Genomic DNA, 15,609 nt, shown 5'->3' with positions numbered 1-15,609 from the left:
TTACACTTGTATCTTAGCAACTTCCCTAACAAAGACCAGAGTGGAGAGCCAGGCAGGGGCCCAGTATACAAATATAGAGTCATGGCATGGCCTCTGCCTTTGTGAGGCCCAAAACGTCCCCAAAACTTTCACGGAAAAAAGGATTTCTTTGTATCAACACAGAGGTGCTCCGCCGCTAGGATGCTCGTGTAATAAAAACCACTCCAGGTCTTACTTGTTCTTAACGCCCGACGCTTCTGTGTAACCGTGACTCCACACCGCCGGCGCTCCCGAAGCATCACCGGCCGAGGGCTGGTCGATCTTGAAGCAACGGATATTGCTGCAAGGAGAAAGGAAAGGGGAAAGATGCAACAGATTGAAGCGCGGACATGATCCAGCTTAAAATGTGAAGATAACACCTTTTTTTCTCTCCCAGTTCTTAGTAATACATTTAATAGAAGCAGGACATCCAAAGTGGTTACTTCTATGTGTCTGTATACACAGAACAAAAACGCAGTAAATAACTGAGCCTCTATGAGGGTGTCAGCTGCATTGTTTTGCTTAGCTGGCTTTTCTTTCCCTGCTCTCACCCCTGAACTATTTGTTTCAAACCTGGCCCAGTAGGAATATAAGGCAAATGTGTCACTAGCTTTATGAAAGCCAGTACAGGGGAGTGATTTTTTTAACTTGTACATCTCTCCCACCCATTTTAACAAGTCTCTAGACTCTTTTCATTGTACTCAAATGAAGTCTCCTGTATGACCCACGCCATTGCCTAAATGGAAAAAAAAAAAAAAAAAAAAAAGAATAAAAAAAGGAAACAAAAAAATTCGTTAGAAACAGCAATGTGTAGTAACAGCCTTCCATGAAAATGCCCACAAACTGAAACCCGCTCCATCCTGCACCAACCTGCAAGAGCCAGCCTGCGGTCCCGACAGCGAGGACAGCCCTTCTGCCTTCCCCAGTTGTACAATCCAATTTTTACTTAGGCCCTTGATCCTCTACCTCCAATTTACTACCAACACAGCCTTCAGCCTGAATTTCAAATATCTCACACAGTGTAGTAAAGACTTAAAAAGGGCCCAGCCCTCCCTGTTTATACTTTTCACAGCCCTGCTTTGCTGGGGAGAGATGACCTCCTCCCTGCTCCCTACTGCTCTCTTCCAAAGGCTGGGAAAGTGAGCTCCACACACACTGCAGTCGCTTCAAAGGCACCCGAACCCTTCATGAACCATAAGAATCATAAAAGGACACAAGCAGAAAGGTCTAACGGTTCACTCTGAGCATTCATTTTTCTCTATCCAAACCCCCACCTGACCTGAACACACAGAAAAGTCTTTTCCGCATTGCACAGCCTTCCTCAAATAACCCCAAGTACTGTCACATCCAGTTCGATTTCTTCTTACGCTAATAGTCAGGATGTACATCAGCGAGGGCAGATTAAAAGCAAACAAATTACATAAATAACCTTAGAACCACTGGTGTTTTAAGCCCTTGGTTTTGCAGCCCTCTGTGTGACAAACAGGAGGCAAACACCTCGCCACGAACATTAGGAAAGATTATCTGACCCCAAATCAGACTGGAAGCCTGGGTCTCTTCTAAAGCAGCAGAGATTTTAATTCTGTCTCCACCTGCACACCACTACACACATGAGCAAACACTTTCTTCACAGACTTCTCATACAAGGCACTTATCTTCCAGGGCAGAGGAACTTGGATCAAACGGGTTTTTCTGTTTGTTTCTTTTTAAACCGAGTTGACTGACCCCTGGTTCCTGGGCAGGTCAAGGACCCAGAGTTGTCTCAAGGCTTCCCAGCAGTGGTGAAAAAAGCTACCTCAACACATTGCCTTCAGCTTCCTCAGTACCACCACTACAAACAGACCGTGTACCCGGAGAGGAATGATATCCAGCAGCACATCCTATGCAGGGAAGATGGGCTAAGGCTTCCAGACAGCACCGCTTATTTTCCCCCTAGTTTAAAATGACCGTTACAAATGAACTAAATGCTCTTTCCTAAAAATCAGAGTAGCAGCATCTTTTTTTTTTTTTCTTTTTCATTTTAATTGCTACTGAAAATTCTTACATCCAATAAATCACTTGGCAACATCCTCCTAAGGATGCAAGCCTTCTTTAAGATCTCCATACATATTAAAAAAGCAAGCATGCATGACAGGACTCTTCTTCTCACCAGCCCTGAGAATACATATTAACCTACTACCTGCTTGAATCCTGCCAGGGCACAGATGGAGAGCTGCCTTTCACATGGAGAAGGAAGATATAAAAAGTACCAAGTGCACAAGTATTTTTGTGCCTGCCACAAAGTGAAAGGAGCACCTCCTCCCTCACAGTCAGTTATAGCAGCAAACCGTAGAAGTCAGCGTAGTATATTAGTGCAGACACTACAAAGCCCCTCAGGAGGCCTGAAACACCTGACCGTGGCTAATGAATATTAGGAAAGAGAATAGACCTGAGGTCTTAAGAATAATTTATTAAAAAACCCAAATAACCAAACAAAACACACACAAGTAAAAAAATTTTCTGTGAATTAAAGACAACACATACGCCAGTGAAAATATGGTGTGTAACTGGGCCACACTACCCTTCTACTACTTAGGACTTAAATTTGTACAATACTGCTATAGGGCACACTGCCTGAATACTAAAGTGGCAAGAGATTGGCTTGCCCATCTTGTCTGCCGGGTTATACACAAGAAAAGCTGATCCTTCACTTTAAGTTTCGACACAATTCAATTAGCTTTGTAATATATATATATATGAACCAGAACAACATTACACACTGCTTCTTCAGGAAGGTTTCCTGTACGCAATAAAGCAGCTCTTAAAATAGGAACACCCCTTTTTTTCGCTGTCTGCTGCAGAACATGGACTCGGTTTTATCTGTGAAAAATTATCATTATTCAAATTTCCATTTAAATTTGATAAAATCCGCTGATTCAAGCTAAAAGTAAACTCATGCTGTAAGTTTCCCTTGCTTGCACAACAGATGAGGTTTACTACTCCAGTGTCTGATCTTAACCATTTAAAAGCAAACCACACGAAGAGACTGCTCAACCCTTAAAAAGTAAATCAAGGCTTCTTGGAATAATTCAATATTTAAGGATCAAAGAGACTTAGAAGGAACCTCTGAGCTGGTGCAGTTCCCTTCAGGACATAGGAAAAGCGCAAGGCAGCACCACTGTCCACAGCTGATCTGTTTTAGTGCAACAATTTCCCAACACACAGCAGAAGGAGGCACAAGGCACCTGGCGAATTTCAGTTACGGATGGCAAGTCCCAGGGCAGGAAACAAACAGGTAGACAGGAAAAAAATAGAAGGTCCAAAGGCCAGGTAACTAGCTTTGCTGCAAGCAGAGTGGGAGATGAGAGTCTTCAGGAGCAGCTTAAATATGGAAGAAAAGTATTTATAGGACAAAAGCAGAGAGGTATGAAAGGTAACAAGATATGTTATGATAAGAGGTAAAAAGGAGCACAATAGCAAAGACAGACCCAAGCAGATGAACGTGAGAAAAAAACCCATGATGTGTAGCTACTGGCATCTCAATGGCGGAATGAAACAAATATTTTGGTTGAATCTAATGTTGGAAGTAAAATGGAGATCAAACTGGCCCAACAGTGGTTATACCAGCCCACCAAACCCCTTCAGGAGTTACAGCCAAAAGCAATTGCACTGAAGTGGGTAAAGTAATCCTCTTTAATGAAGTATTAATTTCTGAACTACCCATACAAGCTGTTACTTTCTGATCCACTGACAATGGGGAGCCATACTCCTTAAAGAGATTTACACTTCTGCATACTGTGGTTTTGTCACATCCCAGTGACAGGAGTCGCTCTGCCTGCTCCCCACTCTGTAGGGTAACTTACTTCAGGAGCTCTAGGGTTTTGTGATCCAAGGCTAATCTGGGATTTCCAGTCAGGTCCAGCTCTTGTAGTTTTGGAGGCAGGTTTTCAGGCAATGTGATTTCACTCAGTTCATTGCAGCTTAGGTCCACGCACTGCAAAAGGAAAGCAGCCAAGTAAGCAAGAGAATTCAGCTGTCATCAAGATCATACAAATTTTGATTAAATGTAGTAATGCACGTTTCGTGAACAATAAAGGTTGCAACCGAGACCTAAGACCGTTCATTTAGATAATCGGTTCTTACAAAATAACTTCCCAGATGCCTGGGACACCTAGAAATATATTCCCTCTGGCCATTTCCGTCTCTGGCCAGGTGTCTTCTTGTTACAAAACCAGTAGGGTTTGTCTGCTCTTCACAGAGACAAAGATGGTCAGTGTATTTTCAAATATTTAAGAAAAAATGTTACTGATGAAAACAGTTGCCAGTCTTTTAATGGATAAAGGAAATGGAGATAAATACAGTTGGGGCTTCTAAGCCACTGGCATAGCAGTCCCTCCTCAGAAGTCAGTTTAAACCAGCATGAGTATGAGCACGATCTCAGGAATTCAATATTTACTGAGGGATATTAAAATAGGCAGGGTTATGAATGCATATGGAGGGGAGGAGTAGAGGGGGAAAGGAAAAAATATTGGAGCAGTTATAAACATGGTTTTAATTCGTGTCATCTTAGACAGAATCATATTTAAGTATGAAGTCAATAAAATGAGTGAAAGAAGAAAGCTTAAATATTTCAGAAGAAATATGATACCAAACAGCAGAGAAACTTGCTGGCTATCCACCACCTAAGCACAAATGAGCTAGAACAAGTGCACTAGAATGACAAAATCCCCAAACAAACATCATTTAAAGCTGCATATCCAGATGAAAGTCAATACACAGGGAAAAATATGGCATTTTAGAACAAAACCAACGCTCGAAACCCTATTACAGGACCACCAGTGTAGTACGCACCAAAAATTGCAAAAAAAAATTTTCAGAGGACAGAGCAGGCTGGTATTTAACAGAGGATAGAATAACTATCCGCATCTTTTAGTAAGACTATTTTCTACTTTCAACCTGCAAAAAGAGAAAGACTTCAAAAACTTTAATAAAACAGAAAGCTGAAAGGGGCGGGCGGAGGCTTTTCCTAGCTGCACATTTTGACCATTACGTAATTTCCATTGATACAAGCGAGACATTTCATTTTCGTAGGTATATTCAAAGAAATTGGATCCTGACCTGGAAGAAGGCATAAGATAACCTAGTAAAACCTGGAAAAGAAAAATCTCCTAACACTTTATTAAATACATGCAATGGAAATAATGAATTTCTGACCCAAATCTTGAATCCTGAGGCTGTCTAATGTGGAGGCCTTATTATCGACGAAGAACAAACTGCTGACGTTATCTAAGCCTGATAAGGAAGTCTGAGTTTAAATCTGTCAGGTAAACAAAATAGTAGACAGCTTAACAGAACAGCTATTCCAGTGAGTTTTTTTCCTCTGTGCAACTCCTTGCTGCTTCCAGAGAGCTACTTTGCAGATTAAAGAAGCTGCCAGCAGGCCTTGCTGTGTTCAACACCTCAATGCCATTACAAATTTGATGGAAGAGCATGCTGCAATAACAAGTACAAAAATCAGTGAAGTAATTTCATTGCTCTCATTAAATGCCCAATACGCCGAAGGTAGCAACGCTCTACAGCAGATCCCTTGGTCCCTAGGCACTTGTGAAGATCACTTATTTATCAGGTTCGGATTTCTTAGATTTTATTTGTACTATTTGAAGAATAGGCTAAAAGGGACTTTCTGCATATCTATGTTAAATTTAGTCCTTATTCTACGCCCCAGGCAAGCAGGAAAGCGTATTTCCCAACTGATCCCAATTTCCTCGTGCGTTATTTTAATGCAAGCTGGTTTAGCCCCCCCCCACGCAGCACCAGAAGAACAACTCCTGCAACTGCACACAGGATTTTGCACTGGACAGGCCAGCTGGAAGACAGGGTTTAACATCCAGCATTTGCTTACACTGCAATTACAGCTTTGTAACTGTTTTGTCCAAGGCTGGAAGGGACTTGAGTTATCTCCAGTTGTGACTGAAGGTAGCCATACCGATACTAACCTATTTATCTAGGACAAAAACTACCAAAGATTGAGTGTCGTCTTTAAGATGCTACTGCTACTAGATCTTCACTTATTTCAGATCTCAAGGTAATGCTCCTGTGAAAGATAAGCTTGACCAAAAACCATGACAGGAAACCTCCATATCACCCTCACTGCAGCAGCCCAGCAAGACAACCACAAAAGAGAAGCAACTCATCGGTCAACAAAAACTGGATGATAAAGTAAAATCAGGTCCCAGGTGGGAAAAGCAAGCTTGGGTCACTGAGCTCTGCTCAAGCAGTAAGGAGTACTCAACTGCTTGACTGCGAAAGAACACCAAGACACTGGATAACAATTTTAAAAGTGCCCTTTTTTATTTTGTAAGGCGAGGAAACTGAAGTCAAACAACGGCTGTAAGGAAGAGTCTTCTGGGGCACTGACTCAGGTGTTTGTGCTTCCTGCTGCTCAGCCATTTGCAGAAGACATTTCAGTGTGCACAGATAAACCTAACTGACAGTATAAGTAACTGTCATAAAATACAATAAAAACCCTAAAAAATGTATTGTATAAGGTATCTTGGAGACATCTACTGGGCTCTTTAACACAAAGGACAACACATAACTTCTGTAGCCTTGACTGTAGCGTTTAAAAAAGGCTTAGAGACAATTGTGTCACTAAAAAGACCTTGTGTTTGGAAATCCTGGAGTTACTGCAAGTGTAAAAGCATCATCATTTATCCTAGCTTTCCTTCTGAAATTATTTCAGCATAGTAACTGCTGCTACTAACTACTCCAGTACCACTGACTCCAAAAGCGTAACATGTCAGTCTCTCAGGCTAATTAAATACAAAAGCAAAACAGCCATTACCTCAGGTAACAGAGTTTCCCAAGAAGTTTAGAGTGTTTGAATGCCACCTCAGTTAAAATTAACCATCAAATATGACATAATCACAGACGTGACATGAGTCTGTACAACTTTGTGCTTTGCTACAAGCAAGCTTATTTCCACAAACAACCAAATCCATACTCAAACAATAAATTCTGAACTTACTTTGGCACATTTTGAGCGCTCTCACGTACCTAAGAAGGAGTTCCTTAGTTAAGCTAAGTAAAGGATACAGCCAGGCAGCACAAGCTTGACCTCCAAACTGACAAACACCAACCCTGACCTAGAGAAATCACCTAGAGGCCAGAAGAACCCCTTCGCCCAACAAGGCACCTTCCCATCTGGCAACTATAGGAACTCATCTCATTTAAGTCAAAACCAGGCTTGAGTACTGACCAGGCATTTTCCTTCCACAAAGGTGGAGTCCTAGAGCACTGCGTCCTCTTAGATGAGGTCACGCACGCTATCCCTGCAGTCCCAAAACAGTTAGTGACGTCCATGCCTCTTTCTTCTGCTAAAGAGAACTAAATGACTGTAGGGAACCAGCAGGAAGAAACTGCCAAGTCTTCCAAGAGCCTTTTTCTGCTAAGCGTTGTGGCAGAGTAGCACTTTAAATACCGATGCTTTTATAAAACATCCAGCTTTCCCCAAAGCGCGCAAACAAAAGGAAAAAGTTGATTGTTTCCTATCAACATGTTTACTTTATCCTCATTTGTTTTTTTTTTTTTTGATTGACACCACCCTCACTTTTGAAGAAAGTTTACTGTGCAGAGCCTTGCTCCCCCACCCCAATTCTTCCTCTAAGAAAAAAGGCTTTGCTTCTGATCGATTCTAAATGGCCCTCCGCTTCCTCCGGCCATTGTTCCAAAGAGGGAGGAGTATTCAAAAACCCACAAGTTTGTTTGAGATTTCCTGGCTAAAACCACAAAGCTCATCTTTACATGTACTCGCTGTCCAACAGAATTATTGCTCCTGCTGCTTTGCCTGACCCCAGACACTGAGGCACACACGGCAGTCTGGGAACTTACCCTTTTGACTTTACAGAGTGCCCAAAGGACACTTAAGTTTTTTGAGCCCGTAAATAGGTAATCAGTTCTCAACCTCGGAGAACGACAGATTTTCTGCCACATCACAAGATCTGTACGCTGTGAGTTAACTGTCTTCCAGCTCTGGCCAGCAGAAACAGCACGCAGCGCAAAATATTCTGCATTATAGCCAGGCGAGAAGCAGGAACTTGATTCACAAAAGGTAAGCAGTAGTGCTCTTCAGCGTGGTCAAGCAAAGAATGCATCCCACAAAAAAAAGTGTCAGGAAAAGTACAGAATTACTTCTGGAAACACATACAAGAGACAGATTAAGCATTCCTCCGGTTGTGCAAAATATGACTGCAATTAGGAAAATTAAAGTAGCTTGCCTGAATACTCAAAGCCTGCACTCCTGGAATTTATCTCTGTCCCCAAGGCCTATCCCATTTTGCAGCTTCAGCGGTTTTTAACATGCGCTCTAAACAAAGTCCATTCCTACATAATCAACCAATTGCCAAGGCAGCAAGAGTTAATTACGCATAGCTCTTGCCAAATGTTTAAGTCGTATCATAACAGACTGTCACAGGAAGACAATTAACACTTATTTGGCAGAGAAGATAGGATCTGGTGAAGGTGAGCGTAAAATCAGATTTTGAGGCTCTTCTCTTCCACTCTAAGGCAGCAGAGGGGTGAATATTTTGCATATGACCTCAGAGGAGAAAGCAGCTGTCAGATCTCTAATTTCTGAGAATACACTATCCTGTAGCAAGGATAGTACCTGAGGGTAGAATAGAATTGGTAAAGTCGCATTGTACTTGCTTCTTCCAAAGCACATTCATTCCTTACCTTTATTTCAGAAAGCTGCATGACTTCTGGGAAGACTTCGATGCAGTTGGAGTGAGCAATTACAGTATGCATACGTCTGCAGTTCATGATGGTTGTTGGAATGGCTTTCAGTTTATTCCCACTAATATCAATTTCCTCCAACTCTTCCAGCTTGGCCATTTTGCTATGAAAACAGAAGTTTGAGATTTTTTTCTTTTAATAGACACGCATATTTTATTTTGAAGTGGTGATAAGAGCAGTGGTTTTCATTATTTTAAGAAAATAAAATTGCAGACTTTGGTCCTTGTTCACAGCAGCGCCTGTCACCTCTCCTCACATCAGATGCTAACGCAGTTGTGGAACAAAATGTGTGCTGCTTCTGTCAATGTTTTGTTAATGCTACTTTTCAAGTGACTGACTTTGCTTACATTTCCCCCCCCGCCGCTCACCAGCTCACTTCCACTCTTTTTCCACCTTCCTTCCCCTTTCTTTCAACCCTAGTTTCTCACTTCACCCCACATTTTCCCTTCTGTCTTCTGACATCCCACTTAGCCTTTCCCCCTAATTCATCTCCCTCCCTCCCCCTTGCTGTTGAAGCCCAGCTGCTCAGAACATCACAGAAGGACAGAGATGTCTCTTCCGTTATTTATTGGCATCTCTTTTCCAAGGTTGTACCCCATCAGCTTTACAGCACATCTTACACTTGAAAGATTTCTGATTAAAACAGAGTGAATTGAAAGTAATGGAATTGCTGCCAAGGCAGAATCTCCTTCTGGAGTGAGAGGATTCTTCGCCAGTGGAGTTTAGTCCACTTCCAGAGCACATTTCCTCACATGTGCGCTATGCTCACAAATCTCTTGTAAAGAGAAGCCCACCAGGTGTAATCAAAGTGACCAAGCCAGGGAAAACCAAGAAGACCTCCTTGCTTGACTTCAAAAGCATACTGCGGTCATGCTGAATTAGTTCAGTTGAAAAGAATTTCAAGCACAATCAGAACACACCAACTAACACGCAGCACTCACTTGTCCGTGTAACGCAAGAGAGGGTAGCAACGCGCAAGAGGGCACAGCAGGTGAATCCACCCACTGCAGTTTCACCGCATTCAAAATACAGCCCGCGCCACCACATTTCTGTGCAATTTAGTTCTCGCTGTGAAAATGTTTCATGATGCCCACCCACCGGTGGGCCAGAGGCAGTGAAACCAGTTACTTACCTCGCAGGGAAGCTCTGTAGGCGATTGTAAGCCATGTGCAAGATTTTCAGGTGTGGATGACCTGTTAACAAGGGTACGCATTTATCCGTGAGGTTGTTATTGGTCAAATACAACTCCTGTAAGATGCTATGGGTTTCTTCAGAAAGAGTGGCTGGAGGAAGCATTTCCAGTTTGTTGGCAGAGGCATTAAGAAATCTCAGGCTGCAAAGAGAAGTTGCATAAGGGAGTTCAGTGAAACATTCTGCAGGTTTTGTCTAGAAATATAAATAAAAATATCTTATTTTAAGAGTTAAGACAGTTATAGAGCAAAGGTCAAAAGCAACAAGTTCACAACAATGGACAGAAAGACCAAAAGTCTAGCGTTACATGAACAAAACTTCTAATCACATTTTTAAATGAACACATTTGTACGAACAAAACATCAGCAAAATGAGTATTTCAGAATGCCTCTATCCCCTTATCAAGACCTCAGTACCTCCAACATTACTACAGCTGTACCTACAGGTAAAAGCAATAACAAACCACATCATTTCCATATTCATTCTACATAAAAATGAATTCTGAATTCATCATCAACGAACCATGAGAGTATAGCTGCCCTTCAAGTGACTAAAAGAAGTCATTGGTAAAAACGCCAGCCAATTTTTCAGTATTTTAAATATTGGCTAGGGTGCAGACAGTGTTTTGTTTAAACCTGCAGGTCTGAAAGCTACTACAAAACACAAAAAAGTACTCTCTGAATATTTGGATAACTAAAGACACACCAATCACAAAAAAAAAAAAACCTGAGACCAAGCAGTAATTTGCCTTTTAGATTTTAAAGAGAGACAGTGCTAATAGTAAATCAAATTAATGAAGTTATATACTTGCTTGCTGATGTATGCGGCTAGACAGCCAGATCTCTATGTAGTTCCTGAGTGCCCTTCCCCTACTCCCCAAAGTGGCAGAAGCTCTTGTCAATATTTTCTGCAGTCCCCCCACAAGAAGCAAGGACTGAGGAAGCACAGAAATGAAGTTATTCTTTCTCCCTCAAAGGACTATTTCCAGGATGGGAACACAACCTGTTGAGGTATTGGCACTGCCCACTCCTGCCAGTCAAGTTCTGTGGGCAGAGGATTCATGTTTCTTTAGGGGAGTTTGGTGGTCACAGCAGCACTGGAGGAATACACACTGTAGGCATCTTGAGAGCTAGAATTCACACAAGCAATTCCAAAGAAATGGAAAAATAAGGCTATTTATCCTTTAGTTACCAACTCTGGCATGACCATACCTTTTCAACAGAAATAAGACCTTGCTCTTCCTTCCTCCCCTTTTCAGAAAAGGCTGCCTTAGAGAACTTGTGACACAGAAGTAAGTGTGTGCCTGCCAGTCTGCAGTGTCCGCGTTCAAACCCGGCTGTACTGCTCCTACCAACTAACGGGAATGGGCAGCTGCAACGGGCAAAGCTGCATTCAAGAAACAAGACTCAGAAATGAGCTGGCTGAAGCCTATAAAGCCACTGATCAGGACACAAAAGGTAGGTGTGCTCCTGTCATCGATCTTAAGAGAAAGTGATAAAATACCGATAGCTCCTCCCATGCACGCAGGAATCCACACTGACCTCTAAAGTCTATTAATGAATGAAATGGGTTTGCAGCTGGTTGAAACTTGCTCAGCAGCAAATAAGGGTCAGACATGCTATCCGAAGGATTAAAAAACCCACTACTTCCATTAGAAGCAAAAATCTCTCACCACTGCACAGAACTGAAACTAGGTTAGCTGTTCTACACTGACAGAGAAGTCCACTTCGGAGAAACACAGTTTAATCCTCAGGCTCATTCATTATTCACAAGGGTGATAAAACTCCAGAGGAGGAAGGGAAGAGAGGGAGGATTAATACAGAGAAGGGAATAAGCAGCTGAAAGGGTTTTTAAAATTATTTATTTATTCTAAAAGGATGCTGCTCAATTTCACCCTTCAGCTATAAACCAGAAATATATTAAGCTCATTCAAAGTTGGATTATTAAACTGAAACACACCACATCAACGGTTCCTGTACTTAATTAAACACCAGTAAGCACACCTATTGCTGAAGTACAGACAACTATTACTTTGGCAACTTCAATCTAATATGCATTATAGTCTTCTCTCTCCACAAAAAAGGCACTTTGATTACCATTAAAGCCACAGTATCTTTTGTGCCACTCATAGTACAAAATGGTTGTCTTAAGCTCAGCCTGGAAAAGCTTAAGTAATAAAAAGGTTTAAGGCTGCTGGGAAAAGTGAACTTTCACAGCAATACGATGGAGATGAGGAGGCAGCAAAACATCCCCCACAAAAGGGCATGTTCCACTACCCTGAAGAGGAAACTGTATTTTACTTACGTTCTTGAAAGCTGCAGCAGAATAACCTGGAGTGTTTCACAGGTACCTTCTTTTAATAACCAAATGGAGCTGAAGAGATAATCTAGAGAGCATCCTATGGCTATGAAGTCTGGAAGAACATAAGTTCGCTCAAGTACAGGTAGCCCAAAACACAGCTGAAAGCTTCGAGGGAGAAAAGGTACGTTGCTCTGATAAAGCTGAAATTAATACAGTCTGCTATACCGAAGCCATTTTAAATTCAAAAGAAAAATGAATCAAACAAAAGCTCTTCTGTTTTTAATAAACTTTCAACATTGGTGGAATACAACAAGAAATTTCAAGCTGTTCCCTCACTGGTATTAAAAGTGGCTGGAATCCGTGTATTCCTGCCAAAAATAAGTTTTGATGCATATATTTTCTAATAGGGAAAGGAGAGAGGAGAGCTGCTGTTCTGTACCCCCCAACCCTTTTGCCGAATCTTCTAGAGAGTGATACAACAACGTTGGAAATAAATCCCCATCATCCTGACCTACAGTTTAGTGCCTTGATGTGAACAAGGTTTAGGTGGCTAGCAAAATCTTGCCAACAGTCTAGAACAGGAACCCTGTGGTAGCAGGGTATCTCACCTACCCCATACGTAACAACTCACGGCTGGGTAGCGCTCAACAGTCAGGTTCAGGACAGTCACAGACAAATCCCTGTCTGTAGCTGACATCATTAGAATTAAATTAACTCTTTAGAAAAGAGTATGCTGCTCATTTACATGTTCCTTTTGATGAGCTGTTACATTAAAACAGTAAAAACATTCTGAAACAATAATTCTTTCAAGATATTCTCTGGATTAAAAAAAAAAGGGGGGGAGGGGGGAACGACACCATTCTTTGGGCAGAGGACAGAAAAAAACAGCAGATTGCTACTGCTAAAGCTTTGTCAATTCTGTCCTATAACCTTATGTGCCAGGGGGAAAAAAAAAAAAAAAAAAAAAATTTCTATACTTGCCCATCAGGTTTTCCCTCACACTGATTTAACACAGAAGTCCTCCTCCAGGTTATTTCCACTCCCCTATTTCTTCATCCTCGTGCAACGCGCCAGCTGCTACCTTAGAAGGCGCATCTTACAAATGCCCTCCAGAGGAATGGAAATTTACTTGGGCACAACTGTTCTCTTGTGCATGGACTTAAACTGATTCATATTCCTTGAAGAGATCCCACTCATATTGCTTATCAGATGGAAGCAGAATGTCAAGTGTTAAAGCTCAGTCCAAAATTAATTGTTTCCCTTTCCAATTCCACCCACACACTATACCACAAGCTCACGAAAAAAGTACAGCGTCACTACAAAAACCTGAATTCAGCAGCCTGCGCACATACCAGAGTATAATATAGCGAGGAGAGCATGAATTAACAAGTACTAAAAGAGTGTTGGAGATTAAGAAAGAAATGAAGGTGCTGGCAGGGAGATGCCAGAATTCTTCAGCTTTGACAAGGTGCAAATTCTCCTCTGGGGTAATAATATAAACATTGATCTCTGGCTGGAATAAGTCACCTTTGGTTTTATGGGGTATTAAAGCACAATCCCTTGCTGGATTTAGCTTCTCCAAGAGACAAAACAGAAAAAAAGACTGTCCCAAAGAATAGGCTAGAATCAAGGACATGGATCTAATTCAACAAACAGACCTAATATGCAGTCACATGCATTCCCTATTTAAACCCAGAGGATTCTGATGTCAGTTTGAACTTCCAAAAGCAGAGGAAGAAAATCTTCTACTGAAAACTGCAAAAGGTTTGAAATTTTTTAACGCCAATGCCTACCTCTAGCACACACAGAGGCTGAATATAGACAATTGTGAGAATACAGCATCTCCCAATTCCTCACCGTTTTCTGAGGTAGCTTGGCAAACTTGGTAAGACACAGCCACCACTGAAAAATGTACGTCCTCCAAAAAGCTTAGGAATGTTCAACATTAAAAGGAGCAACACAGACAACTGCATCCAATGGCAAAGCAGCAGCAAATCAAAACCACTGTGCTTAGCTTGAAAGTACTGATAAGAGTTGGAAAGAATACTGCAGCTGCAAAAAGAGAATATGCAGAGAAATCAAGATCTCCAGTTTGGCCTGTGCCCTAAGATCTCCATCAGCACAGAGCAATCAAAATACAAAATTTCTTCTTCAGTCCCTTCTGCAGAGACATGCCCTCAATTTCTGATCGCCTAAGCCTAAAATAATTTATAATTGTGGTAGCAGGTATGGGAGGAAGAATCCTGTAAGCTAAACGTGTCTGGGGGGAAAAAGTAGGGGGGGGAAGGGAGGGGGGAGGAATCAAGGCAGTTTTGCCAGCCCGTGCAAAAGAGGGTATTTCTTCTCCTTTAAAAAAAAAAAAAAACAACAAAACTAAAGGACGGAAACATTCAAGTGAATCCCCTTCCTGTTGATGGACTGCCAAAAAAACCACTTAACTGCTCCTGTCTCCTCAGCTCTTACTTTCTAACCTATCTTTAGCTGTTTCATTAACTGAGATTTCCCCAGTCTCTAATATATCTGCTTGCAAACCCCAAACTATCCAGCAAAGAAACAAATGCATTTCTGCAACAAAAGTATGTGCATCAAACACTCAAATAGCTCTTTGCGTTCATTTGACTTTGTTTCCTCCCTCACTTCTCCTGCATCCACCATAGGACTGAATATTTGCATCAAAAAGCAGCCACCACAGTGGGTGGAAATGGCAAGTATCAAACAAGAACAAGTTTAACTGGGTCACCTTCCAGAACTCCAGCAAAAAAAAAAACCACAAACCAAAAAAACACCACACCAAAACAAATTAAATAAAATCAAAACAAACAAACAGAAAATCAAAACAGATAAGAACAGCTGAACAAAGCTGAAAACAAGAATCATGCAGACGAGAGCCTAGACGGGCTCCGAATAGCTGACACTGGGCTTAGCCACCACAGCTGGCCTCTACCAGACACTAGAAAACAAAGCCCAGGGGTTAAGCTGTACACATCACAGCTACACACCTTCACCACACAACTGCTCTAAATAGTCTGATGGCTGTTTTAAGGGTTTATACCGAAAGCGTTCATCCTAACTGGAAAGGAAGCTTAGGCAAGAGGCAAATCCTCGCCCTTTGTCACTGTGTCTCCATTTTTAAACCCCCCTGACCACTGCCACTGTTTTTCTACCCTACTCCACTAAAGCTCTTGAATGCTTGTCCATCTTATCCGAAGAGCATTTTGTAGAACTGTTTTCAAGCCATTAAATGGTAGTTTGCTGCAAGCTGGACAAGGAAGGCAATAAAAAGTGTGTGTGAGAATCGGACATAGCGGGAAAGACATCACAAGAGAT

The 15,609-nt window shown here is 41.7% G+C and overlaps 1 protein-coding gene across 1 annotated transcript in view; it reads right to left on the bottom strand.

The window, feature by feature from the left end:
• PHLPP1 (PH domain and leucine rich repeat protein phosphatase 1) overlaps positions 1-15,609 on the bottom strand; it is a gene marked incomplete at its 5' end in the record, with an annotated part of 66,506 nt that overhangs the window by 7,346 nt on the left and 43,551 nt on the right. Inside the window, 4 exons of the mRNA XM_009576000.1 lie at positions 215-319; positions 3,861-3,991; positions 8,731-8,893; positions 9,923-10,123. Coding sequence (XP_009574295.1) covers positions 215-319; positions 3,861-3,991; positions 8,731-8,893; positions 9,923-10,123 — 600 coding nt within the window. The remainder of the gene's footprint in view (positions 1-214; positions 320-3,860; positions 3,992-8,730; positions 8,894-9,922; positions 10,124-15,609) is intronic.

Source organism: Fulmarus glacialis, unplaced genomic scaffold (genome assembly GCF_000690835.1).
Source record: "Fulmarus glacialis isolate BGI_N327 unplaced genomic scaffold, ASM69083v1 scaffold1784, whole genome shotgun sequence".
Classification (NCBI taxonomy): domain Eukaryota; kingdom Metazoa; phylum Chordata; class Aves; order Procellariiformes; family Procellariidae; genus Fulmarus; species Fulmarus glacialis.
Note: the sequence above shows the minus strand (reverse complement) of the source record. Positions and strands in the feature narration are given on the sequence as shown.